The following is a 27,958-nucleotide window of genomic DNA, read 5'->3' on the forward strand; positions in this document are numbered from 1 at the left end:
CACTTTTATGAAACATGTAAATTTTAAGAAAATGAATGGATAATTTCCCTTGCCTCAGATTATTTCCATACTTGGATTGATCTGCAGCTGAAATATCTAAATCCATGTTCAGGGAACAAAAGGGATAGAGGGCTTGTCCCTGCCCAATCTGAACAAGAGATGCCACAGACTGGGTACTTAGGTTTGTCTGTTAAGAAACATTCACAAGAAACTGAAAATTCACTGGATTTTCCAAACCAGTGTTTTCTACTCCTAGGGAGAATACACTGGCTGAATTGTTAGAAAAGGGTTACTCTGGGACACCAGGAACCACTCTTCACAGATGTTCTTTGAGAAAGCAAAGTAATAGGATGGCATCTACAAGAGGCATCCTGCCAGATCCAGCGTGGCTAGCAAGTAGGAGGAACTGTAGGCCCTTGGAAGATACCTCATTACTTCATGTAGCTTTCTTAAGAAGGTTCCTTGGAGCAGAAGATGCTGGAAAAAAAGAAGGCCCTCTGTTGCCTCATTCCATAGTTCCTTGAGATAGTAGTCATTTAGGTGCTCACAAGTTTAAAAAAAAAAAAAAAGTGGGGAGGAGACACATTGCTTGTTGCTTTGGGGAAATATCAGACTTTAAATAGAATGAAAAGTCACTGCCAGAAGGGGAAGAAACAAGAAAAAAATACAAGTCAATAATAAATACTTAAAAGGAAAACTAAATGTTACATTGCCCCATCTCTTAGGAAGGTTCCTGTAGTTGGCTTAGGGAACTGGAGTGCTTTTATGGAGAAATATCTGCCTGCCTGCTCCTCAGAACTCCCAAGAGGCCTGATCTGGACCCCTTCTTTCCCTGTAGGACAATGTAGGGTGGTAGTAGGATTTCAGAAAGGCTCAGACACAAGACCTGGAAGCCAAATGTTTTACCATGTTTCCCAGGGGTCTTCTGACCTGTGAGTATACGAAGAATCAATCCCAACTAAAGAGCTTCTCCTGATTTAGAACCTCATTGCCAGAGCAACACTAGATCCTTTCCAGGCCAGGGAGGGAAATAAGAATTGCACTTATCAACAAGCATTCTCTATTATGTGAAGCTTCCTTTCAACTTGATGGATCTATAATTTATTTGCAAGGCTAAAGCAAATTGATGGTAATTCATACCCAGCCTCTGAATGTTCACATTGTTAGCTTGTAACTTTTAAGTACTATAAACAGTTCATTATAAGTTCTCAAAATTAATGACATCTAATGTTTTAATTAACTGAGGTTATACAGAGATAATTCCAACCTCAAATAGGAGAAACCCAAGTAAACAATTATAATTTAACTGCCTTACTCCAGATTTTACATTGGTCCTGAAATACTTTCTATTCTGAGAAGCATTAATCTCCCCAGTGAACATGTATTCAACAGTCATGCTCCCAGGCAGGTTAGAAAACCAGACACTATGTTTATGGAATTCTTTAATAAGAACACAATATTTTCCAGATAGTTTATTTTTCCTATTTTTCATAAGGCTGCAGGATTATGTAGTATGGTTTATGGCTTTAAGAGTGTAGCCTTTTTAGCTTGAGTTCATCTTTTTTGCTCTACTACTTCCAAACTAGTGACCTTGGGAAGGTGGTCTAATCCAACTGTGCCTTAGTTTCTTCATCCTGTAAAACAGAGCTGGTATCAGTACCTACCTTGCAGAGTTGTTGTGACGATCAAATAAGTTAGTATGTGTCACTGTCTGGCACACAGTTAAGTATTCATTGTCATTATCCTTGGTGGTAGTAGTAGTAGTAATAGATGTTTTTAGTAACATGAGATTTTGTAGACACTTTGATGGGAGCTGTATGTTCTTGGTTGAATTCTCCACTCTTCCTTCCAACAGGAAAATGGCAGATGCACGACAGTGGCCTCCTGAACATCACCAAGGTGTCTTTTTCAGACCGAGGTAAATATACATGTGTTGCTTCTAACGTCCATGGCACTGTGAACAACACGGTGACCCTGAGAGTCATCTTTACCTCTGGAGACATGGGCGTCTACTACATGGTCGTCTGCCTTGTGGCCTTCACCGTTGTCATGATCCTCAATATCACCCGCCTGTGCATGATGAGCAGCCACCTGAAGAAGACTGAGAAAGCCATCAATGAATTCTTTAGGACAGAAGGTGCAGAGAAGCTGCAGAAGGCATTTGAGATTGCCAAGCGGATCCCCATCATCACCTCAGCCAAAACTCTAGAGCTTGCCAAAGTCACCCAGTTCAAAACCATGGAGTTTGCCCGCTATATTGAAGAGCTTGCCAGGAGTGTGCCTCTGCCTCCACTCATCATGAACTGTAGGACTATCATGGAGGAAATCATGGAAGTAGTTGGACTTGAGGAGCAGGGGCAGAATTTTGTGCGGCATACTCCAGAAGGCCAGGAGGCTTCCGACAGGGATGAGGTTTACACGATCCCAAACTCCCTGAAAAGAAGTGACTCACCCACCGCGGACTCAGATGCCTCATCACTGCATGAGCAGCCCCAGCAAATCGCCATCAAGGTGTCTGTTCACCCACAGTCCAAAAAAGATCACATGGGTGACCAGGAAGCTGTACAATTTGAGGTCAAAGACGAAGAGGAGACAGAACCGTCTGCTGAACATTCCCCAGAAACTGCAGAACCTTCTACAGATATAACATCCACAGAGCTAACATCTGAAGAGCCAACACCTGTTGAGGTACTAGATAGAGTTCTGCCACCAGCTCACCTGGAAACTCCAGAGCCAGCAGTGGCACATGACAGAAACACCTGCATTATTTATGAAAGCCATGTCTAATATCAACTATGAAAAGCTATGCATATCACGAAAATCAGGGGCTGCTCCTTGTAGTGCAGATGTAGTTCGCACTTGCCGCTAAGCCTTACCAGGAGAGACTGATCCCTTAGGTAGGAGTGATGCCATTTTCAAAGGGGAAACACCTGAGTGCAGTTTATTATAAGCCCGGAATTTCCCCAGTAGGAAAGGATGTGAGAAACATCAGAGTGCAGAACTGATAATACTGGGCAGAAGGTGTCTGTCCACGTGATACGAATTTTAGAGGCTCTTCTCTGCCAAACATCTTAATGGGTCATGCCCTTTCGGCAAAGAGAATGTTACCGTAAGATATTCTGAGCTCAAGAGCCCTCCCTGTCCAATGCACACTGCATTGCAAAACAAAACAAAACAAAACAAAAAAAAACAAAAAACAAAAACAAAAAAACAACAACTATAGGTCTGCTACAATAGCAAATGCACGTACATGGGTTTGTTGCACTTTCTTCTCAGTTTTTATTCCTGTCACTGTTCCTTTATAATGTAGTAGTTGTTGTTATGTTAATACTAATTGCTCTTCGGTTTAGTCCTTATAGCCACTTTGTCCTTATTTCCCCCTAGAATGTGTACCTCAGAGGCTTTGGTATCAGTCACCAGTACTGGGGCTCATATCCACAAGTCAGTTGTAACGTTCCAGAGTACTTACTAGGCTCATTATTTTTGTCACTTCTCAGGCTTATGTTCATACATCACTTTTTTTTGTTTCCAATGAAGCTGCTATTGTGAAACTGAGAAAACCTTTGCCCAGAAATAGCACTTTAATAGCCAAATAAAAATGTGTTTACCTGTCCAATTCTGAGAGGCTTTTGATGAGCCCAACTGAAGTATGGAGGGAGACTGTAAAAGGTTGAATATACCGATATTACCCATGAAAACAGCTCTTTTTATGTTTAAGTAACATCATCCTACAAACAAACTGATTCTTTATGTGGAAAATGTATTGCTTCTGAAGACAGAGGCATTTGATGAATCCCTGTTGGTTGTAGAATATTGCCTTCCCAGAAGGGCTTTGCAGGGCCATATGCCATTGGGTGATTCAAACACTGGATTTGGGTCAGCAAAATAAAGATCTGTGAAGCCGTATAACCAGGTCCACTGTTGTGAACTACAAAGCTAACCATTGGTCTTGAAGGGGAGACCGAGAGGTTAGAAAAATGGCATAGGGAACTGTGTCATCAAATTTCATGCCAGATTGTGGAATCATCTTTTAGCCTCACAGGAAAGCAGTTAGATGCGAGGCTGAATGATGTTTTGGAAAGAAGACAGAAGTCAGTCTATGCAAAGCCCAACACATTACCCAACTGTGCCAATGACCAATGGCTGGCTTTGGGCAGGTCTGGGTGTCGGTTTCCTTATTTGTCAGAGGAGACAGACTAGATGGACTCTGAGCACCATCTAAAGAGTCTCACTCTCTCACAGAGCCAAACTGATATCATCATGCTTTCTCTCTGTCCAGTTACTTAACAGATTTTCACTTTTCTCTCTGGATTCAGCTCACATTTTCTTATGCTGCATTACTTATTCAAAGAGGATCAATTTCAAATAATCCTAGCATTTTAAGCAAGTTGTGGATCTTCTTTCCCAAAACATTATTAAGACCACTTCTATAATTGAAATTTAATCTAATGGTGAGAATTAGTGGTATTTCATTTTCACTTAGAAGCAGGGGGAGTAAACTTAAAGTGGTTGTAAGGGTCGTGGCTATATCAGGTGTTGGGGTCAGGACATTGGAGGTTACATCTTTTTCATCTGCACGATATGGGGGTTGTACTTGAAGAGTCACAAGACCCCACCAACTCAGACATTTACTGCTTTATGGAAAGTTTGTAATCTCCCAAGATGGCCCCACTGCAAGAGACAGACAACATTGGAAGCAAAAATGGATACAGGAGATTGGTTGCTTTTGCTGTCCAAATTTTACCACAAATGTATCTGGCTCTGCAGCCTGAAAGCTGTGGGTTTGCCTTTAAGGGTGGCCTGACAGGCCTCTTTATTCATAGATAACTAGTGTGAGAGGCAATCTAACAAGACATGGAGTTTGGTCAGACATCACTTGGCCAGAATGAACTGCTGGCATCTAGTTAGAAGTGTCTCAGGTGGTTACATAAAGCAAGTAGTAATATGGCAGTCAGGAGAAACCATGACTTCTATTTGGGCTCTCTGGACCAGGATTTTAGGTATTCAGGTTGCAGAAGAGTTTTATCTCCACTTCTCAGAATATAAACATTTTCCACTCACTATGGAGATCAGCAAATTCCTAGTATGGATCTATATGCCCAAAACAATAACAGAGATTTAAGCTCATTTTACGATATTGTGCGAACTTTTCCCCATTCTGTTCAATTCTCATTCCACCCAAACCCATGTGCAGATGTCTGCATGGAAATTACAGAAGAAAGCATCAATTCCATCTAGACATTGATTAGGGATTTAAAAAATGTAAAGTCAGATTTTTTTACAAAGCAGGAGCAGAAATGTGCGACCAAAGAATGTTCCAGATTGGTTTTAGCTTCTTAAGACTGGGGAGATTATTATATAGGTTTTCCAAACTTTTCCCCTCTAAGGCATCAAAAAGCTCTTGATATAATAATAGCCAGCCTAAAAGGAGGTCAGCTTACAATGGAGATTTCTCCTTCCAGAAATTCTGCGCTCTTCCTATCAATCTTACAGCTTCTTTATGAAATAAGAAAGGCTCTCCTTCTAGAATATAAAATGCAGAAGACCTCGTGACTTTCAGCTGATTTTTCAAAATAAACTCTTCAGCTTCATAGAAATTCATAAAAGTATGGCTGTATGTGTGTGTGCTTGTGTGCACAAATGCACATCAGGCTCCTTTGGGCAGTTTAAAAGCTTAACACTAAATCCCAAGCCATGTCCTGTGGGTCTTATGTAGTCATTCTCAATATCAGTTTCTGGTTTCTGAGTCATATCTACAGCAACTTTTTTTTCTTGAAATTCTGAAAATGATTCAGATATGTGTGCATATTTAATTCACTTAGATGACCTGTAAACTTGGACGGTATTTATTCTAAACGGAAAAAAAATTTTATACTGAAAATCTATGTAATTTATAATGGTTTTGTTTTATATATTATATTTTCATATCTTTAGGGCACATCTACTGTTATCATCTTTTTGTATATCATACTTTGCAAAAAGAAATACTAATACTTGACTAAAATCTCTAGGAACCAAACATGACCTATAATGGATAGAATTTGCTTTAAAAATATCTGAATGTTCTCACCCGTTCCAAGCATTATTGTGCCATTATATCTGGAATGATTTGTCTCAGATGCTTATGAGCATTCCTCTTTTCAAAAGTAAGGCGAAAAGGCCTGATATCCCACACAATGGATTCTGGAATCTTCTTCCTTCATCTTTTTTATTGTTTGGTTCATTTTTAACTGCAGAAGTCTATGTTAAGTGTCCCTTTGAAGGGCAAAGGTGAGATCAGAAAGCAGTTTGATGAAAAGAGCTATGGCTGAATTGAGCTATGGCTATGTAAATTATTTAACAGACTGAACATATGTTTCAAGTCTAATGCTTAGATTATTATTTATTGGTGATCTAGGACCTGCTCTGCTCTTCAGCACATGAAGAAAATGTAAGGCACAAAGAGTATTTGCATGTTGTGAGCAGGCACCCTTTCCGTGTAGTGCAGCCAAAACAGATCAGCTTAGCTATTATAGAAACACTCATCCCGGCCACTGGAGACACAGTTTTAGAAAGGCAAATCAGACACCTTTTATTCACAGATTGAAATACAGTGTTGGATCAGTGCTAAACGTCTTTTAATGGCAGCCCCCCATGGTTCTGCAAACAGGGGATTTCCTCTCAGTTATTCAGGTGGAAAGAAAATGGAGCATTTAACTTATCTTTCAGATACTCTATTTTATACTCAGCGCAGTTCCATTACTATTCTGTACCCTTCTTCACAGATCCTTTTGGCATTCCCTTAAAATTGTAATCCCTGTTTCTACCCCTGCTTTTTAAACTCATTTATGGTACTCTTTAAACCTACCAAACCTCATTGTATATTCGCACACATATTTTGAGCACCTGGTATCTTCAAGACACTAGTCATTTTTACAGTCACCTATTCATTTAAAAATCTCTCAGCAGATAACAAAGTTCATCTTCCTAATGACTTTTTTTTAGAGTTTCTACAGTGATTAATCAGGTTTGGATTAAACAAATCAATGGTGTGGGGGGAAATCAAAACAGAATTGCTTAATATGTTTTCCAAAGGACTGAGTGTGTGTCTGTTATACAAGAAAGTATCATCTGAGGGTGATAATGATCTTTGAGATTTTTTTAGAGATATCATTTTTAAGGGGGCTCATCCTTAGAATACCACAATCATAAGTGAAGCTCTTAAAGAATGTAAAAATAGAAAACAAATAGTTCTAAGAATATTCTGGCATAAATTCAGTTTATTTAACCAGTAACAGAAGCCTTCTAATGTATCTGTCGGACACCATAGAGCTGCTTACAGTGAGTTAGGGTCAAAGAAGATGCTTGCTTGCACTTATGTTTGGCTTGCTATCTCTCTAGTTTTGAATGTCCTTTGTTAAAATTGGAAAATAAGATGAAAAACGTTATCCGGGCAGAAATGTCAATTGTTTATTTTGTGAACTACAATTGTTCACTTTTTAAAAATACGTTAAAGATATATACAAATGACTTTTAAGTTGATGTTACAGTAGCAAAACAGAAAACCACGTGCTCCATCCTGTATTTTGATTGTTGCTTTAATAAAGGATTTGCGCAGGTGTGTGGATTATGTGTCCTGTCCCTCCTAAAGGGCACATAACTGTGGCCTGATTTACTCCTTCCAATGGTAGGACACCTGTCACCGATTCTTTTCCCTACCTTTTGCATCCACGACATATCTTGGGAGAAAAGGAGAAAAGAAATAATTTGTATATAAAACTACAAAATCTATTGAAATTCAGTAACCTTAACTTCATCCTAACACACCTTATAGCAATGTATTTTTATCTATATCAAGAAATAATTTTTAACATGTAACATCAAGCATTCTGTAGAGAATCCAAAAAGATCAGGAAACTCCCATGCTCAACATGTTTCCACAGAAGGTATGAGTAATAGATCTGCCCAGACACCGCCTAGACAACCAAACCCAGGCCAAATCTTGTAACATGCTAAGTAGTAGGTTCCTTTGGCAATCAGTAAGCTTCTAAAGCTAAATCTCTCTCAAGATGAGATGTGGGACATGTGAGCAAAACAAGAAAGGGGACTACCAAATGGGAAAGCAAGATATAAAAGGCAGAAAGTAATATCCTGTAGACTAAAGTGGCACACAAAATAACAGTTATCCAATAAACTATACATATAACTAGCCATTCCCAAGTTCTCCCAAGCAAACCCCCCCAAAAAAACAAACAAAAAAACAGTCTAAGAGAATTATGCTGGCATTAATAGAAAAATTAACAATTGTGTCATCAAGAAAGAGAAAACAGGAAAGTTTTGTGCTAACCAGGTTATTTTGACTGGCACATATTTTCAGACCCAGAACAAAGAGCTGCTCAAATTTTTTTGCAAGTTTTGGAATGTCATCAACCTTAATCAAAGGAGCTATGTAAGGATTAATATGAATCTGAGTGATTTTCAAATAAGCATATAGTCACTGAGTTGGAAAGTAAATGTGAAGTTATCTGATGTACATATATTTTTTTATAGTGTGCCTACAAGTAGCTATTCAGTTCTCCTTGAAAATCTCTGGTAAATAGGGAGTTCATTACCTCATGCAGTAGCATTTTCCACTGCAGCTGGGGTTTCAGTGCCGGTTAAAGTGGTACCACACTTGTCCTTGAGCTACCTGGAGCTGAAAGTGTGAATGAGTCCTGCCACAATAAAATTGCCTTTTTACCGTCAACACAAAACTAAAGTTACAAATGTATTTGCATAAAAGGATTACAAAAATTGGGGGTGCTCCTGATGCTACTACGTTAACATGCCATGGGGTAGACACCCTTTTGAGTGAACGGTTTCTGCCGATGGGTGGTAGAGGCAGAAGTCAGGGGAATGGGGTGCTCCCCCTCACAGCTCCTGACATGTCCTAAGGCTACAAGTTCACTAAACAAAAGGATGGTTCAGCAGCCAGAAAAAAAAGTGAATCAAACAACAGATCCATTGCCTCAGTATATTAGTATACTTTTGAAGGACTATCAGAACAGACTACTGACAGACGTATATCTATGTGTTCGGTGGCATATTGAGGTATTTTTAAATAGCAATTGAATTAGAGCTAGCCCCAATTGCATGTATGCTATTAGGTAAAATGAAGATACCAAGAGTAAAACAACTCTGCTAAAATAGTAAATAACAAGCTAAAAACATGAATGAAGATTCATATAACAGTATGAATTTTTCAAAAAACACTTCTTACTACCAGTGGAGTAGGTTTCCTTATACTTATTCATGTTCTAAAGTTCATTATGGAATAGGAGTCCCAGTGAATTATGTAGAAAAATCACCACACATAGGACCCTAACATTAGGGGACCTTGTGTTCAGTGCAAATGCTGTACAGCATCTATTTCCTGAAATTCCTCGTGCTTCAAATGAAGCTGATATGTATTGAGACCCCTGAAGTGATCGGTGCCTCTGGTTTTAAGTCTGACTATTGTATCTGGGGGTGCTACACACTTCTTCCAATCAGGCAAATGGTGAGGTGAACAAAGTTGTCCCCAAACTGGAAGATTCCTAATTCTAACAATCAAGGGAAAAAATGACAAGCATGTGTAAAGAAAGAGGTAAAACTCTCTTAGCTGTACAGAGTGCCTCCGTTGTCGGATGATGTTTCGCACTCTGGTCCCTGCTAGCACATTACCTCAGCTGGTCTGCCGAAAGACCAAGTACTATGCCTGAAGTAAAATGCTTGATTACAGAATAGAGTCTACGAAAAAAAATCATCTACCATGTAGTAGACACTTTATCAGTTTAACATAAAAGAGGTAAAATGTTAATGCTGGTTATGTTTGAAATTATTTTAAAGCTGAAACATTACAAAACTTATGACTTGGCATCTTTTTAGAAGTGTCTTCACCTAAATAAATTTGAAAAGTATTAAGATCTTAGAAATTGCAGATGATTTAAACACATTCTATTTGTATGGGGGAAATGACAACTGATGTAGAGCATCTGTGATCATTAAATTTTTTAATGTGCAGAATATAACGTTCCTAATTTTTTTTGGTCATCACATTAATTACTGTGATTAATGAGATTTCTGAAACCCTGCCAGGTTGTGAATAAAAATTTAACCCCCCAATTAAAAACATATAAGTACTATTCTTGTAACATTTAACTGTTTTATGTTACCTTCTCTCATTCCACAATGAATTTTAGGTGATTGAGTTTAACATATTGTACTTTCTTTGAGTCCTTTGAAATTGCAAATTGCTGTGTTTCATACAAGCTCACTAACTCTCAGTAACAGGACTACTTTATTAGTCAAACATTTTACACCTAATCATTCTGAGTCAATGAGAAATTTACAGTATGATTAAAAAAGCATAACAGCTGGATGATCTATAAATGCTTCTCTTTACCTAAAGCTAAAAATGGAAGGCCTTCTGCTATACCACAAAAATAAGACATTATTAAGCTATGCTTACAAACAGACTGAACGTTTGTGTCCACCCAAAATTCCTAAATTGAAATCCTAATCCCCAATGTGATGGTGTAGGGAGGTGGAGCATTTGGAAGGGGATTAAGGTCATGGAGGATGAAGCCTTCATGAATTGGATTAGTGCCCTTATAAAAAAGACACCACACAGCTTCCTCACCTCTTCAGCCATGTGAGGACACAGCAAAAGAATTCAACTATGAACCAGGAAGGTTCATGCCCTGATCTTGGACCTCCAGCATCCAGGACATTAAAAGAAAAGTCTTTGTTGTTTAAGCCACCCAGTCTATGGTATTTATGTTGTAGCAGCCCGAACAGACTAAGGATAAATAGTGTTAAACAATGTAGGAACATATAAAACATGCCACTTAGTTCCTCCAAATCCTCACATACAGATTTGGATTGCCTATTCAAACATTTTCCTTATAGTGTTTCTTTCAACACTTACTTTTATAAAAATCAATACAAATATAGAATTACGAAGCTTCAGATTATTTTTCTTCATTAAACATGTGCATTCACCATGATAGGAAAATTACAATACAGTCATGACTGTGATGTCTAAAGAGGATGGCTAGGCCTTATGACACCAAATTTAGATTCAAGAATTATCGAAACACAAAACTGTCTCCAATTGGTAGCAAAAATGTGTTATGTACCCACTATGGCAAGCTAAACCTTGACTACCGTTTGTGACATGTGTGTTTGCTTGTATATTGCATGTGTAACTTTTATCTTCCTAAATACTCTGAGCCCAGAATATTAAACACATTTTAATTAGACTTTATTTTGAGATAATTGTAGATTCACTTAGAGTTGTAGGAAATGATATAGAGAGATCCCAGGGCCCCTCAATGGTAACATTTCACAAAACTATAGTACACCATCACAATCAGGGTATCAACATTTATATAATTCCCAGTGTTACTCAAATTTTCCCAGGTTCACATGTATTCATTTGCATGTGTGTAACTTCTGAATCTGCCACCACAGCCAAGACATAAGACAGTTCCATCACCATGAGGAGCCCTTACAACCACAACTACCCCATCCCAATGCAGAACACATTTATTTTAAATCAGTAAACAATTTGATAACCAAAATGTGTCTGGAACCAATCATAAGTGTGTTTTTCCATAAAAATACGTTCAAATTTATCAGTTTCTTGATAACTGGTTTCCTGTCCCCTTTGAAGGACTTACACAGTGAAGACAAAGAGGAGGTTTCTGAAACACAAAGGAAGGATAGCCATATATTTGAAATTCTAGAAAACTCTTGAGAAGTTGGGAATTTGAAGTAGCAATAGGTCACAGTGTGTTGGTGGGGGAACTCTTGGACATCTCATAGGCATCCTAACTATTCTTGTAGCCAAAAGACACTGAACATAGAACACAGGCATGATTTCTACATGTCTTGGTAAGTTTCAAGGGAAGACAAGGTAGGGGCTCCTGGGTGACTCAGAGGTTGAGCATCTACCTTTGGCTCAGATCATGATTCCGGGGTCCTGGGATTGAGTCCTGAATCAGGCTCCTACAGGGAGCCTATGTCTCTGCCTCTCTGTGTCTCTCATAAATAAATAAATAAAATCTTAAAAAGAGAGAGAGAAGAAAAAGTAGTCCCTCCAGTATCTAAAATGTCTAGTCTCACCACCACTCCAGACTTCCTAAAACTAAGGGTAGTAGGTAGAAAATAATGAGTAAAGATTCAAATGACCTCTATGATACTGGTGGTCTTGTTAACCTTGTATTCTTCTCTCTTGGATAAGACAGGACTTGGAATCTAAATGCCCAGCACCTAGGCCATAATGAGAAATTGATTCTGATGTTATATTAAGCATCAAGGGCCTTAGTAAAACCCTAGCAAGACCAGTTACCATCTTAAGTACTGAAATCAAGACAACTGGCCACATTGTTGAAGGGAAAGATCCTCTGCCCACCCAACTCAAGGGAACATGCTGGAGGCAGATTCCTACACTGGGTCACTTGAGTCTTGAAAGGTCCTCACTCAGAGCCACTGAAAAGGCAGCATGAAAACTTCGTCCCTTCAGAGTAACATGTTTCTCTTATTATACAAATACCCAAGGCTTATAATCACTTCTAGCCTTTGTCATGAATACAGAGTAGGAATTGATTTAATCCCATGACTCTACCTAACCACTAGCTAAGAGGAGTTTCCCAAGAGAAGCATGAGAAAACTAAAAATAACTTCTATTTGACACTGTACCTCAGGACCAACCATGTCCAGTAAATTTTTTTAATATGGCAAATACATATGCATCAGCTTATACAAATCAGTCATTAAAATCATAAAAAATTATACTCATCTAATGTCTAGTAAAAAAAAAAAAAGCCCCTTCAGTTTTAATCCTTGTTCTCTCTTCAATGACATGAACCTCAGCATTTTTGTTCTAGGCTAATCAGTAGGGTCCTGTTATAAAAAAAAAAAAACAAGTTATTAAGCCGTTTCTAAATTATTCTCAGTGATAGTGGGTGGCAAACTTTCAGCTGAGTGGCAACATGAAAGCATCTTTCAAATACTTGTTTATTTTTAATGTGATACATTAATTTAGGATGCTTTATTTCAATCAATTTCAAGAATGTTCTTTACAATTGCCAGATCAGTAACATTACTACTCCGTATTTTCCACTCAAACCCCAGGATTAGACACAGAATCTGCATACCACACTTTAACCATAATGTTCAATTTTATCCTGTTCTACCTAAATTTTACTCTGTTTTCTCTGCACATGCTTGATTTCACAGTCTTACAAAATTGTTTCTAGTTGTTTATCAACAGTGGGATATAATATTTCCTTTATTTCTTTTTTCATAGCATTTAGATAAAGCAGGGTAAATCCTAATGAATTTTCTCTGATCTCCTCTGTAACAATACATACCCTTCCTCCATCTTACAAGCATCTTAGCTTAATAGATGATCCTGTGTTCTAAAAAAAACAAAAAAGCAATTTTCCTAAGCCCATACTAGATTCTTCAGGCTGAGCTCTATACAAACAGGAATCACACCCATATTGCCATATTGCCACAATGCTTCCTACAGAACCTTAAGGATTACTGGTCTTTAGGAAATGTTAACCAAATAAAAACTCATATGTCTTCTAGCTAATTAGGATTTATTAGGTTTGGATTAAATGTCTTCATTTATAGGGCCCAGTGAAGGGTAAAAATTCATTTTGAAGAATCTCTTTGAACCTAAAACCATGCTTGTACAGACTCCCCTGTTCTCGGGATGGTTTTTCTGGGTAAATTTCTTTTTCTTTTTGTGTGAACAGAATATAGCTGTAAATTTCTTCCCATGTTCTCTTCTTTCATGCTTTAACTTAATACTTAAAAGGGCTGTTTAAAAGTCTTTTGTCCACTCTAGTGGTGTCATGGTGAGACAATTTTCTCCAATTAAAAATCTGCAACGAATTCAAGAGAAATGAATTGTGACATTGAAATTACTTCTATGTCATCACGTCTTGTTCTCTGCAAGAACTTTACAGTCACTGGAAGATGGAGCAGAACAAAACCATATCCTTTCTGCGGTGCAGAGAGTGGTGGGGACAGTCAGTGCATCCCAGTTATAGGTTAATACATTAACTGTTCAGATTGCCCTGGTTTTGCTCTAGATTTCTGTCACCTCAAAAAAAACAAAAACAAAAACAAAAACAAAATAAAGTTCTGGTGAAAAATTGGATTAGAGAATCCAGCTCCTGGAGCTTGTGCTACCTCCTCCGTAAATCTTCACCAAGGCAGACTAGCTCTGATGGAAAAATAATCCTAAAATAGCTGATGAGTTTAAATTTTCCTTTCCTGGGATGCCTGGGTGGCTCAGCGATTGAGCATCTGCCTTCAGCTCAGGGCGTGATCCCGGAGTCCTGGGATGGAGTCCAACATCGGGCTCCTTGCATGGAGCCTGCTTCTCCCTCTGCCTATGTCTCTGCCTCTCTCTCTCTCTCTCTCTCTCTCTAGGACTCTCATGAATAGATAAATTAAATCTTTAAAAAAATTTTTTAAATTTTCCTTTCCTAAATGATAAGGTGTTTATCTTCCCCGATTTGTCCTCAAGGCACAAACAGGGCAGCACAGACCTCATTGTAGGAGCAAGAAAATTGACTCATTAGGTAAGGGAACTAATTCAAGATTGAGAAGGCAGAGGATATAAACACAACTGGCACAATATACCAGCTGATGCATATACTGATTCTGAAATCCCGAGCCTGTTACATTCTGGTGTTGCCCGCATGCATCTCGCTATACACAGCCAGCGTCTGTGTGAAGGGCCACCGTTGGATGGCACCACTCATGGGGAGAGGAAGGTCTTCCGAAGATCACTGCTGCTTCATTTTCTCACCACGGTCTCCCTACCTCCTCTCTTTTCTCAGAGAAATCCAGTTTCCCCTTATCTTTTTATGCCCCTTCCTCTTGGTCTTTTTATACTGCAAGTTGGACCAGTTATCCAGCTCTGGCCTCAACCCCAGCGGGTAATGAACACCTTTGTTTTCCTCCTGTCTTCAAGTTAGCCGGCTGCTTCACAGGGAGCTGTTGCTCACATTTACACAGGCCACTGACTCCTGAGTACACTTCGAGAGGTACTGGGCATTTACTCATATTTCTGCCTTAATTATCTCTGGCCCCTCCACCCATTCTTGGTCACCATATGTATCCACTACAACGCAAAAATGTCCAAACATGAATTGCTCTGTGTTGTGGGCTAACTTTTCCTCCATATATTACAGAGGACTTTGAAAGATAAGCTGCATATTTCCCTTAATCCCACCTCTTTTTCCAAATTTAACTGATTAGGCTCCATTTATCTCCACTACCCTGACTCCGCCTTACTGTCCTGACCCCTGGACCTCACAAATTCATTGTCATTCTCCTCTTCTTGAGCCCACCCTCCACTGACCCACACCCTGAACATTGTTACCACCTCCAGGATATTATCATCATCGCTCATCCTTGTTCTCTGGGATGCTGAGCAAACTTGTCTTAAAAGCCCTGAGTTATTAGGCCCAGAACTGTTTCCCTATGTGATTAACTGCTTATGTACCTAGGCACCCCATCTCCCCCATCACACTTGCACATGTATTCAGGTGTGTATACACACATGTATGTACATCCCAGCACCCTACTGGCAACCAGAGGCAAACAAGGAAGATAAAGAAGTGCCAACAGGGATGTGAGCCATTCTGCGCATTCTCAGAAACAGTAAATATAGATCATCAAAAAGATAGATCTCAGAATGGCAGAACCACATCACAATGCAATACACATGTGATCTTGCAATAGTAGGACTGATATCTATAACCATGAAAATCTACCTATCCCCTCTCACATCCTCCCTGATGCCCCATCCAGACAGAAACACAATCATAACCAAATCAGCCAGTTATTTGTCCGGTCCTAATACTACCCTCCGTCCTGAAGTTTATTTTTTGTCCTAAAATTTTATTTATTTATTCATGAGAGACACACAGAGAGAAAGAGAGAGGCAGAGAAATAGGCAGAGGGAGAAGTAGGCTCCATGCAAGGAGCCTGATGTGGGACTTGATCCTGGGACTCCAGGATCATGCCCTGGGCTGAAGGCAGGTGCTAAACCACTGAGCCACCCAGGGATCCCCAGTTCTAAAGTTTAATAACATTCTAGAGACAGATTCCAAACTTGTTTCAGCTAGAGTCCATTCGTGGCCACTCTTCACACTCCTCTGAGCGGCCTAGTTCCATAATCACTGCTACATGAATCTGAGAAAGTTCTGGGATCACAGAGTGCTCCATTGACCTGGCATCTGGCAGGGTGGCTCAGCTGCTGCCTTCTTATATAACATCAGTCTGCCCAATCTCACTGTAAATCCTCTTTTCTAGCATTTGCAGAGTCATGAGAGGCTGGACCTTGGTATTATTTAATGACAGAGTAGAAATCCTTTTGAACTCTCTTTGTAAATCGCTTCTCTCTACTTATTTGCTGTGTTTCTCTGAGCCCCACCTGACCTCTTTGTCACCACCTGACAAAAGAACTATTAGATCCAGCTATGGATTGAAGGTGGGCCCAGTTACTTTTTACTTTTATGAGAATATTATGCAAATAAAATCTTAATTGTTCATGCTAAATACTCAGGAATTTAATTTTACCAATTATCACAGTCTTACTTTGCAATCTGTCCTTAAACTGAGTCAGACAAATATTTTTTTAAGATTTTTATTTATTCATGAGAGACACATAGAGAGAGGCAGAGACATAGGCAGAGGGTGAAGCAGGCTGCATGCAGGAAGCTGAGTCAGAATAAATCCTACTGTGGTACTGTGTTACATTATCTTCTTATCCAATAAACAATGTTGGAAATGAATGGCGTACATTTACCATACAGTTTCTCTGATCTAATAACCTCTAGGTCTACTATTTTACACTGTGTATTAAATTTAAGCTAGACAGCAGGAAAAAATTAAGGGTGAGAATATGTGGAGAGTAATCCTAAATATTTCTCAGAATTCCCCCAAGCATGGGTACATGTTGCATTGTTTTTCTGTAGACCAGCAGATTAGAGATTCCAGAAGTTCAATAAAATCTCCCTTATGTTAAATGTTAACTAGGCAGTTATGAATCTCATCACAATACCTACTAGTAAACCACAGTGTACTAACCTTGATAAACAGAAAAGTCTGCCTAGGGAAGAACCAGACATTTTTTAAAATAAAAGTGTCCTTCACCTTGGTATTGGTGCATGTGACTCTTGACTCATTGAAAAGTGGTGTTTTCCAATAAAACAAAACAACCATCCTTTTGTAAAATTCAAATAATCATCTTTGGATGAAAGACCAAAAAGTACTTATAAATCTGGAGAATAATGCTGAAGCATATATGTTATTAAAGCTCTCTTCCAGATGAAGAACATCTCTGAAATGAAAAACTAAGTAATCTATCCTGTTTGTAGTTAACATAGTCCTGAATTCATTACTCTTAAAGAATTCTCCCTCTTGTGGTCCATTATGGACTGGTTGAACCAAATAGTTTCTCTTTTTTCCAAAACTTTATTATATTTTAATTGCTCAGATAGTGATAAGAAAAGGATTTAACAGAAAACTGGTCACTTGTTAGTAATCCAACTCTATTTATTGGGTATTTGTAACAATCAAGGAAATACTAGGCCCCAAAATGAACACAAAAATGAACAATATTTGGTTCCTGTCCTCAAGAACTTCACCTTTGTAAAAAGCACATAAGATATATAGTAATATAGATGGTTACAAAGTAATAAATGCCTTAATTAATAGGGAAATGAAGTCCCAGTAAAATCCAAGGGATGACGGGCATAACAGTTTTGACTGGACGAAATCAGGGCGTCTTTATAAAGAAAAAGGCAATTTCAGATAACCTGTGATGGGTAGTTAGGATTTAAATGAATTAAGATAAGAAACTCATGTGTGATGAGAGGTCAAGTAAAAAAAAAAGGGCAATAAAGAACCGTGTCTCAGACTAGAACATAAAATGTGAAGAGGACAACGGTAACAAGGATGGTTGAGAGGTCAGCTGAGCCAGCTCTTTGGACTTTGAATGCCAGCATGTAGAGCTTGGACCTTATCCTTGGGCAATGTGGACTCACTAAGGAGAAAGTAAGCGTGACAGATCTTTGCTTTAGAAAGAAGAATGGAGAGGCATCTGGGTGGCTCTGTCAGTTGAGCCTCAGGCTCTGGATTTTGGCTCAGGTCATGATCTCAGGCTTGTGGGATGGAGCCCTGCATCTGGTGCCACACTCTGAGCAAGTGAGCTGAAAATTCTTTCTCTCCCCTTCTCTCTGCCCTTCCCCCTGCTTGCACACTCTAAGTAAATAAAATCTTAAAAAAACAAAAACAAAAAGAAAGAAAAATGGAGAGAACACAGAGGCTCTCTGCAAAGCAATTCAGAAGGCTTTAGATGAACTAAGTTAAATGGAAAGGATGTATGAGTATTTCTAAGATGGCATTATTGAGGGCTTGGCAACAGATTGTTTCTGGAGTAAGAGAGTAGGAGGAGCCAAAAATAAATTGGAGATTTTAAGTCTGGATGACTAAGAGAATTACAGTGTCATTAGCAGAAATAGGAAGGAGAACATAAAGAAAATAGAACATTTGGAACAATTATAATTATTAATGTGATTTTTAAAAGTCCTTTTAGTAACTCAAAACTGACATATATGAGCATATAAACATGCAATTTGACAGAAATGTTTTCTTTCAGTACACTTGGAATTATTAAATATCTTCTTGTCCTTGAACTGAGAGAGGAGGCAGTTAGTTAGATATGAGCTGGGGGCAAAAACAGTGATAAATAGGGACACATTAGAAACCTGGAGAAACAACCTGACTTTATGGTTTCTAAGACCACTCACCATCCTGGTCTTATGGCTCCCAAGACCCCGGGGGTTAACACACCAAGAGGCACAGGCATAGAGCAAGTGCTCTCCTCTTCCACCTCTGCCCCAGGGTAACCCCTAGACTCATCATCTTGCATTTGTATTATGATTTTAGCTCCCATTCCCCTGGGGGAAGGCTGCAGAAAGTTCTGGTACAAACCTTATAGGGTCAAGAACTTCCCCCTCCTGACCTGTGGAAGGTCCTCATCCCCGAATGACTGGAAGCAGCCTTCATTAGAGACCACCCCTGTCCATGACCCAATATCCTGCTCACATAAAAAGAAAAAAACCTCTGTAGCCTCAGGCAGTTGACACCCATGGGCCTGCCTGCTCTCTGTTGTTGAGAGTGTACTGTAAACTGCTTTGTGCTTGCTACCTTCCTTCTGTCTGTCTTTAGTTGAGCATTAACCTTTTGTGGGGAATTCAAGAACCAAGACTTCCATTCACACATCACAGGCTCTCCCATGGGTAACAGGACGCCCTCACATAGTAGGACTTTAAGAGCCCGCTGTGCTATGAGAATATGCAATGGCATTTTGTATACTGAAAATAAAATACAAACAACAATGAATTTTCTAGCATTTAAAAATAGAATCTATGATTTGTCTTCTATAGGAAATAAAGACTCATCCTATTTAGTACCTTGACTTATTAATTCCTAGGAAGTCTTAACTGTTGTTCAAAAGTCCTCAAAACAATGAAAAGAAGGGGATTATAAAGACATGTTGAGCAAACAACCAGAAGTGAAATGGCTCAGTTAGGATGCTTTTGGCTGTCATAGGAGAAAACCCACTCCAAATTATTTAAACAGCATTAGGATTATTCTTTTTTAATCTCACATAACAAGAACTCTGGAGAGTTTTCCAGATTGATTAAATCATCAGCATAATTGAGTATTAAGATTTCTCCAGGCTTCAATAGCCCCATTTTTATTTTAGCCCCTCAACCAGGCTCCCTTATGGAGGCTCCAGGTAGCAAAAGCAACCCCAGATATGGTCCGTTCCTACTTGCCACTTGGAAACAGAAAATACAAAAGGGCTATTTCTTCTTATTCCTGTTAGTTCTGTTTTGTTTTAAGGAAGGAAAATCTTTCTCATAAGTGCACTCAGCAGACTTCCTGTCACATCTCATTTCTGGCACTGAGTGAAACATCCATTCCTAAATCGGTCACTGGCTTATAGCAACCATAACACCTCCCCTGTTAATAGGGCCAACCTCTCCCTGAAATCTGCAACTATTAAGAGAGGTAAAGAGGGGTGAGCATAATTGGGGTTCTATTAAAAAGAAAGACAGTTCAGATGAACGGTAGTTGGGTGACAACCAGTGGTATTTGCCATAATCCCAGTGGCAGAAGAGAGAGAGAAAGAGGGGGATGGTGGGGGGGGGGGGACACAGAGAAAGAGAATAATCAACTTGAGAATGGATTGAGAGGGTGGATTTTTTTTTTTTTTACATTTAATATCACTGAATTCAGAAATTGAGAACAATCTGCCCTTATTTTCTATCACTCTTTCAGGGGACTTTCGTAGCCATAGAAACTAGAACTGATTAGAATAAAGTTCTTGGCCTCTCCAGCCACAGCCAACATTTGGAAGGGAATTCAGTCACCAGAGAGCTAGCGCTGATTCTTGAGGGAATGTGAGCGTGAACCCTCCTCCCTCTGCCAAACTGGCACGGGACACTGTGGCCACTCTGCAAATGAACAGTACACAATAAACAAGCCAAGGGAAAGAGCTTTAAGTTCTAAATGCTCTCTTGAGAAAAGAGGAAAGGCAGTTCCTGGGAACAGTGAACAAACGCTGTCAGAAAAGTGGAATCATTGATTTCTATCATGAATGACTAATGATCATTATGGTGTGGTTTAGAATAGAAATACAAGTTCTACACCCAAAGAACTACCAGCCCTATCTCCTGTGATGTTCTCTGTACACTTGCTTGGTAAAAGCAACCAATAAATCAGACTGTCTTGGGTTTATTTAAACCTGTCCATCTCAGATTCATGAAAGTATTTACCCATGAATCCAATTTTTATTTCCATTTGTCGTGCCTCTGGGAATGTTCTTACTTGATTAGTGAAGGCTGATACATGTCTAAGGTTTGGGTAAGATAAATAGTGCCAACACAGCTGAGCTTTTGGTATCTTTACATCAATGCACATGGTACCTTTAGCATGTCAATCTGATAGATTTGTGCATTTGCCATCTCCAGACAATATGGAAACCTTGGTAAATTCATGCCCAAGTGTCTAAATCCAACTGACTGGATACCTATCCTTACCAGCACATTAATAGATGATCCAATATCTACTCACTGGATCATATACGAATGCTACCACAGCCAAGTGATCAAGGACACCCTAGCCTGTTTGTTGGCTGTACTGTTCTCCATTCTCCTCTATTCATGTTCTTTTAGATCAATACGAAGAATATATATCAATATATCAAAATCAAATATGATACCACAAAATAATGGTAATGATATGATCTAGGGAATCTGCAAAATGAGGGAGTTCAGTACTAACTCAAAGTCCAAGGATTCAAATGAAATCATGTGGTGCAACAACCCTAAAGTCATGCCTTAGTAGAGCACGGCACCTCCTTTCAGAACTCAAGATTCCTTCATACCACTCCTGTGCAGTACAGAGCCTGTGCTCTCAGCAGAGTCTGGCAGAAAGCAGCTCATTCTGTCCATCTCCACTCTGCCTTTGGCAGTGCACACTAAGGTGGGTCTTTTGCCATTCTTTTAGGCAGCTTCATATCTAAGACCCCTTCTTGTGTTTCAAGAATCCTCCACCTCATGAGACAGAGGGTAGCTCTCACTCTAGAAGATTAAAATGCTTAATACTTTACCAGCTTCCCTTGCACCTAGGACATAGCTCTGCAAATAAGACATAGCATATCTAGAGATCCAGTAGGAAGGCAGTGGCCTGTGGAAGCAGGGGCCAGGCACTGTCCATCCTTCCCTCCTCCAGGTCCAACAGTGGCAGAGGTCTTGCCAAACTACTCATGCTAACCCACGTGACTGTAGCGGTACAAGCTGCAGTGTCCTTACCCAGTCATAGAGGTAGTGCATTGTTCTAGTTATCTATTGTCTTCACAAAAAACCACTCTTACAACTATGACTATTTGCACACTTTCCAATTCACAGTACAGTACCACTAACTATAGACACCATGTTGTATATTACATCTCCAGGACTCACATATCTTGTAACTGGGAGTTTGTGCCTTTTTTGTCCACCTTCCTCCTTATATCCCCCAACTCTGGTAACCACCAATATGTTCTTTATTTCTATAATTGTTTTTTTAATGGATTCCATAAATATGCATCTCTGTTTGATTTATTTCACTTAGCATAATGCCCTCAAGTTTCATCCTTGTTGTTACAAATGGCAGGATTTCCCTCTTTATTGTGACTTAATAATATTCTACTCACATTTCTTTTTTTCCCCTTTATTTTGGGGAGAAAACTTTATATTTTTTTGGTGTTTTAAAACAACAGAAATTTATTTTTTCTTTCACAACTCTAGAGGCCAGACGTCTGAAATCTTTTTTTTTATATATATAATTTCAACCTTCTTTTTTTCAAATTTTTATTTATTTATGATAGTCACACAGAGAGAGAGAGAGAGGCAGAGACATAGGCAGAGGGAGAAGCAGGCTCCATGCACCGGGAGCCCGACGTGGGATTCGATCCTGGGTCTCCAGGACCGCGCCCTGGGGCAAAGGCAGGCGCTAAACCACTGCAACACCCAGGGATCCCCAGAAGTCTGAAATCAACTGCAAAACACTCCAGCAGTTTCTACACTTACCATATGACCCAGCAATTCTACCCCATGTTCAAAGCAGAAGAGATGAAAATAAATAACCACACACCAATTTGTACACAAATGTTTAAAAATGCATACAAGCCAGCATCCATTCTTTCACAGTTCTGGAGGCCAGAAGTGCAAAGTCAATTTCATTGGGTCAAAATCAAGGTGTCAGTGGAGCCAGGCTCCTCTGAAACTTTTAGGGTAGAATCTGTTCCTTAAACCTTTCAGCCTCTGGAGGCTACTGGCATTCCTTGGCTTATGATGCATCACTCCAATCTCTGCCTCAATGCCTTCTTTGCCTTCTTGTCCCTCAGTCCCTCTCTCTTTTTTTTTTTTTTAAGTTTTTATTTTAGTCACCCAGTGCTCATCACAACATGTACCCTCCTTAATCCCCACCACCTGTTTCACCCAACCCCTCACCCACCTCCTCACTGGTAACCATCAGTTTGTTCTCTGTAGTTGAGTGTATTTCTTGGTTTGCCTCTCTCTCTCACTTTTTTAATCCCCCTTTGCTCATTTGTTTTGTTTCATAAATTCCACATAGGAGTGAAATCATATGGTATTTCTCTTTCTCTGACTTATTTCAATTAGCATTATTCTCTCTAGCTCCATCAAAATTGCAAACGGCAAGATTTCAATCTCTTTTATGGCTGAGTAAATATTCCATTCTATATATATATATACCACATCTTTATCTGTTCATCGACCAATGGACATTTGGGCTGCTTCCATATCTTGGCTATTGTAAATAATGCTGCTAAAAACATAGGAATGCATGTATCCCTTTAAATTAGTGTATATTCTTTGGGTAAAAACCTAGCAATGCAATTCCTGGGCTTTGGCGTCATTCTATTTTTAACTTTTTAAAGGGGGGCTGCTGAGGGAGAGGGAGAAAGAATATCCTAAGAAGGCTCCACAACCAGTGCAGAGCTCAGTGCAGGACTCAATTTCACAACCTTGAGATCATGACCTGAGCCAAAATCAAGAGTCAGATGCTTAACCAACTAAGCCACCCAAGTGCCCCTATTTTTTAACTTTTTGAGGAACTTCCACGGTTTTCCAGAGTGCCTGCACCAGTTTGCATTCCCACCAACAGTGTAAGAGGGTTCCCCTTTCTCCACGCCCTTGCCAATACCTGTTGTTTCTTGTGTTATTGATTTTAGCCATTCTGACAAGTGTGAGGTGATGTCTCATTGTAGTTGTGATTTGCATTTCCCTGATGGTAAATGTTGATGAGCATCTGTTCATGTGCTTGATGGTCATCTGTAGGTCTTCTTTGCAGAAATGTCTATTCATGTTTTTCTGCCCATTTTTAGTTGGATTACTCATTTTAGGAGTATTGAGTTTTATAAATTCTTTATATTTTTTGGATATTAACCCTTTATTGGATATGCCATTTGCCCAAAAAGGGTTTTTTTATTTATTTTTTATTTTTTTATAAATTTATTTTTTATTGGTGTTCAATTTGCCAACATATAGAATAACACCCAGTGCTCATCCCGTCAAGTGCCCACCTCAGTGCCCGTCACCCAGTCACCCCCACCCCCCGCCCACCTCCGCTAGTTCATTTCCTAGAGTTAGGAGTCTTTCATGAGCAGAAGGGTTTTTTAAAGAAGCTTTTTATTTTGATGTAATCCCAAAAGTTTGTTTTTGTGTTTGTTTCCCTCGCTTTGGGAGATATATCTAGAAAGAAGCTGCTACAGCCAAAGTCAAAGAAGTTATGGCCTGTGCTCTCTTCTAGGATTTTTACGGTCTCAGGTCTCACATTTAGGTCTTTAATCCATTCCAAATGTATTTTTATATATTCCATCCCCTCACTGTCAACCTTTATGTTTTTGGGGTCTAAAATGAGTCTCCTGTAGGCAGCATATAGATGGATCTTGTTTTTTTATCCACCCTGTGGCTTTTAATTAAAGCAGTTAGTCCACTTAGATTCAAAGTAATTATTGATAGATATGCATTTATTGCCATTTTATTACTTGTTTTGTGATTGTTTCTGAATATTTTATCTGATCCTTTCTTGTCTTTCTCTCCTTCATGGTTTGCTGGTTTTCTTTAGTGGTATATTTGGATTTTGTTCTCTATATTCTTTGCACATTTATTAGTGGTTTTTGCTTTGTGGTTATCATTAGGTTTGTATATAACATCTTCTGCATATCACAGTCTATATTAAGTTGATGGCTGTTTAAGTTTGAACCCATTCTTTACTCCTCTCTCCTCCCCATATTCTATGTATATGGTGTCAAATTTTACATATTTTGTTTTGTGAGTTCTTTGATTTTTCTTACAGAAATAGTCATTTTAACTGCTTTTGTGTTTCCTATCTTCATACTGTGATTTTTGGTCTTTCTTTTCCACTCCAAGAATTCCCTTGAATATTTCTTTTAGGACTGGTTTAATGGTCATGAACTCCTTTAGTTTTTGTTTGTCTGGGAAATTCTATCTTTCCTTCTATTCTGAATTATAGCATTGTTGGATAGAGTATTCTTGGTTGCAAATTTTTCCCAGTCGAATTTATCATGTCACTGTTTTCTGGCTTGGAAAGTTTCTGCTGAAAAATATGCTGATAGCCTAATTGGGGGGGGGGGGTTCCTTTGTATGTAACTGTCTTCTTTTCTATGGTTGCTTTCAATATTTTTCCTTTATCATAATATTTGCCATTTTAATTATAATATGTCTCAGTGTGAATGTGCTTTTTTTTTATTTTCTTGGGAGTTCTCTGTGCCTCCTAATCTAGATATGATTCTTTTTCCAGATTAGAAGTTTTCAGCTATTATTTCTTCAAATATAGTCTCTGTCCCCTTTTCTATTTTTTCTGGGACTCCTATAATATGAATGTTATTACATTTGATGGGGTCACTGAGATCCCTGAGTCTATTCTCATTTTGTGAAATTCTTCTTTCCTCTCTTTTGTGAAGCTCAATTAATTTCCATTACTCTGTCTTCTAGGCCATTAATTCATTCCTCTGCTTCCTCTAGCCTGCTGTTTATTCCATTAAGTGTGTTTCTCATTTCATTTATTGAGCCCTTAATCTCTGCTATGCTATTCCTTATCTCTGTGTTAATGGTCTCACTGATGAGACCCTTTTCCCAAGTCCAGAGAGTATCTTTACAATCATTGCTTTAAGCTCTCCATCAAGCATGTTTCCTATATCTAAGCTTCACTTAGATCTCCAGCTATGGCCTTATCTTGCTCTTTTATTCAGGACAAATTCCTGGGGAAGGGGGCCTTCTACACTGGGACTGAGGTAAGTGTGACTGGGAAAGGCAGTTCCACAGGAGCACAGAGGGGCAGGGTTTGGTATAAGCAAGGTAGGTAGTGAGTATTGGTGCTTCACTGGTTTTCACAGGTGGTCCTGTGTTTATTATGGGTACAGGGCAGGGAAATGGTGCCTGACAGTTACTCTGTTCCCAGAGAGGTCTCTCCATGCATACTGCCTCTCTGGGGACTTGCTCCAAGATAAGCAACTAACATCCCCACTCTGTGTTCCAGGCATTCTATGGATCACTGTTTCCATGCTGTATATACACAGGCTGTTTGCCCTTCCTCTGTCCAAAAGCAGCCTCAATGTCCTCCAAGCTTTCTCAGAGCCAGGAATGCTGACCTTTAAAACTTTAGGCTTTGAGCCCACTAGTTGCAAGAGCTCACAAAATTCAGGCCCTCACGCTTTCCAAGCCAATTGCTATGGAGATTCATTTTCCCCTGTGGTTCAGTCTGTCTCTCTCCCTTCTCTGAAACTGTCTCCCTCCCCACCACAGTGGCCACAGTCCATTTCCCTCCCAAATGGTGGTTTACACTTCCTAACTTCTTTGATGTGGCCTTTTCTCTACCTTTAGTTGTGGAGTTGGTTTTGTTCAGGTCAATTTCTGATATTTAGAATGATTTGATAGTTATCTGGTTATATTCAGGAGATGAAGCAAGCCTAGGATCCTCCTACTCTGCCACCATTTTCCTCTCCTACTTCTCACATTCCTTCATCCATTTATATGTTGATAAACACTTAGATTATTTCCATGTCTTGGCTATTAAAAATAATGTTGCAATGAGCTTGAGGATGTAGATATCTCTTTGAGATAGTAATTCTGTTTCCTGTGGATAAGTACACGGGAATGAAATTGCTGGATCATATGGTAGTTCAATTTTTTAATTTTTGTGGAACCTCCATGCTGTTTTCCATAGTGGCTACACCAACTTACATTCCCACCAATAGTGCACAAGAGTTTCCCTTTCTCCACATCCTTGCCAACACTTGTTTTTGGATGATAGTCACTCTAACAGGTATGAGCTGATATCTCAATATATTTTTTTATTTGCATTTCCCTGGTAATTAGTTTTGTTGAGCATCTTTTCATGTACATGTTGGCCATTTGTATGTCTTCTGTGGAAAAATGTCTAATCAGGTCCTCTGCCCATTTTTAAACTGTATTATTTGGGGTTTTTTTTATTGAGTTCTTTTTATATTTTGGATATTAACCCTGTATCAGAGATATGATTTATAAATATTTTCTTCCATTCCACAGGTTGTCTTTTCATTTTGTTGATGTTTCCTTTGCAGCACAGAAGCTTTTTAATTTGATGTAGCCCCAATTGTTTACTTTTTATTTTGTTTCCTTTACTTTTGGTGTCAAATCCAAAAAATAATTGCTAAAATTGATAACGAGGAGCTTACTCCTTATGTTTTCTTCTATGAGTTTTCTGGTTTTAGATCTTATGTTCAAGTCATTAATCTATTTCAAGTTTATTTTTGTATATGATGTAGGATAGGGATCCACTTTCATTCTTATGTATATGACTGTCCAGTTTTCCCAGCACTACCTATCCTTTTAACCATTTTATATTCTTGACCCTTTTGTCATAAATTAGTTGATGATATATGCATGGAAAAGACTTGAATTCTCTAAACCTAAAGAATTCCTATTACTGTTATCATCCCTGAAATCAGTTCATGGTTTTTGTAACCATAGAATCTTCGGTCTATGAAAATTACATTCATACATATTTTTTCTTTTTTTTTTTCAGATCTAGCACTTTGCCTCAGTTGCTACTTGAGAGGAAGAAATTTCCAGTAGCCTCAAACAAACCTGATACCTCCATCTATCTTCAATATGTCAGTCATAAGTCATAACCAGTATATCACTAAAGTTATCAAAGGATAATTCTTTTTCATAGTCCTAGATCTTAGGGCATTGAAACTGACCATCAGTTGAAACAATAACAACAATAACAACAACAGAAGAAGAGGAGGAGGAAGAAGGGGAGGAGAAGAGGGAAAAGA

The 27,958-nt window shown here is 38.9% G+C and overlaps 1 protein-coding gene and 1 long non-coding RNA gene across 4 annotated transcripts in view; one reads left to right on the forward strand and one right to left on the reverse strand.

The window, feature by feature from the left end:
• The window catches only part of MFAP3L (microfibril associated protein 3 like), a 38,655-nt gene extending 31,057 nt beyond the window's left edge, over positions 1-7,598 (forward strand). For all 3 annotated transcript variants that reach the window (XM_041766103.1, XM_041766102.1, XM_041766101.1), the window contains one exon: positions 1,856-7,598. In XM_041766103.1, coding sequence (XP_041622037.1) covers positions 1,867-2,787 — 921 coding nt within the window. In that variant the 5' untranslated portion in view covers positions 1,856-1,866 and the 3' untranslated portion in view covers positions 2,788-7,598. The remainder of the gene's footprint in view (positions 1-1,855) is intronic.
• LOC121497060 overlaps positions 1,993-27,958 on the reverse strand; it is a 167,655-nt gene continuing 141,689 nt past the window's right edge. The window contains exon 5 of the long non-coding RNA XR_005989395.1: positions 1,993-2,101. This is a non-coding gene — a long non-coding RNA (uncharacterized LOC121497060). The remainder of the gene's footprint in view (positions 2,102-27,958) is intronic.

This window comes from Vulpes lagopus, chromosome 8, assembly GCF_018345385.1.
Source record: "Vulpes lagopus strain Blue_001 chromosome 8, ASM1834538v1, whole genome shotgun sequence".
Taxonomy (NCBI): domain Eukaryota; kingdom Metazoa; phylum Chordata; class Mammalia; order Carnivora; family Canidae; genus Vulpes; species Vulpes lagopus.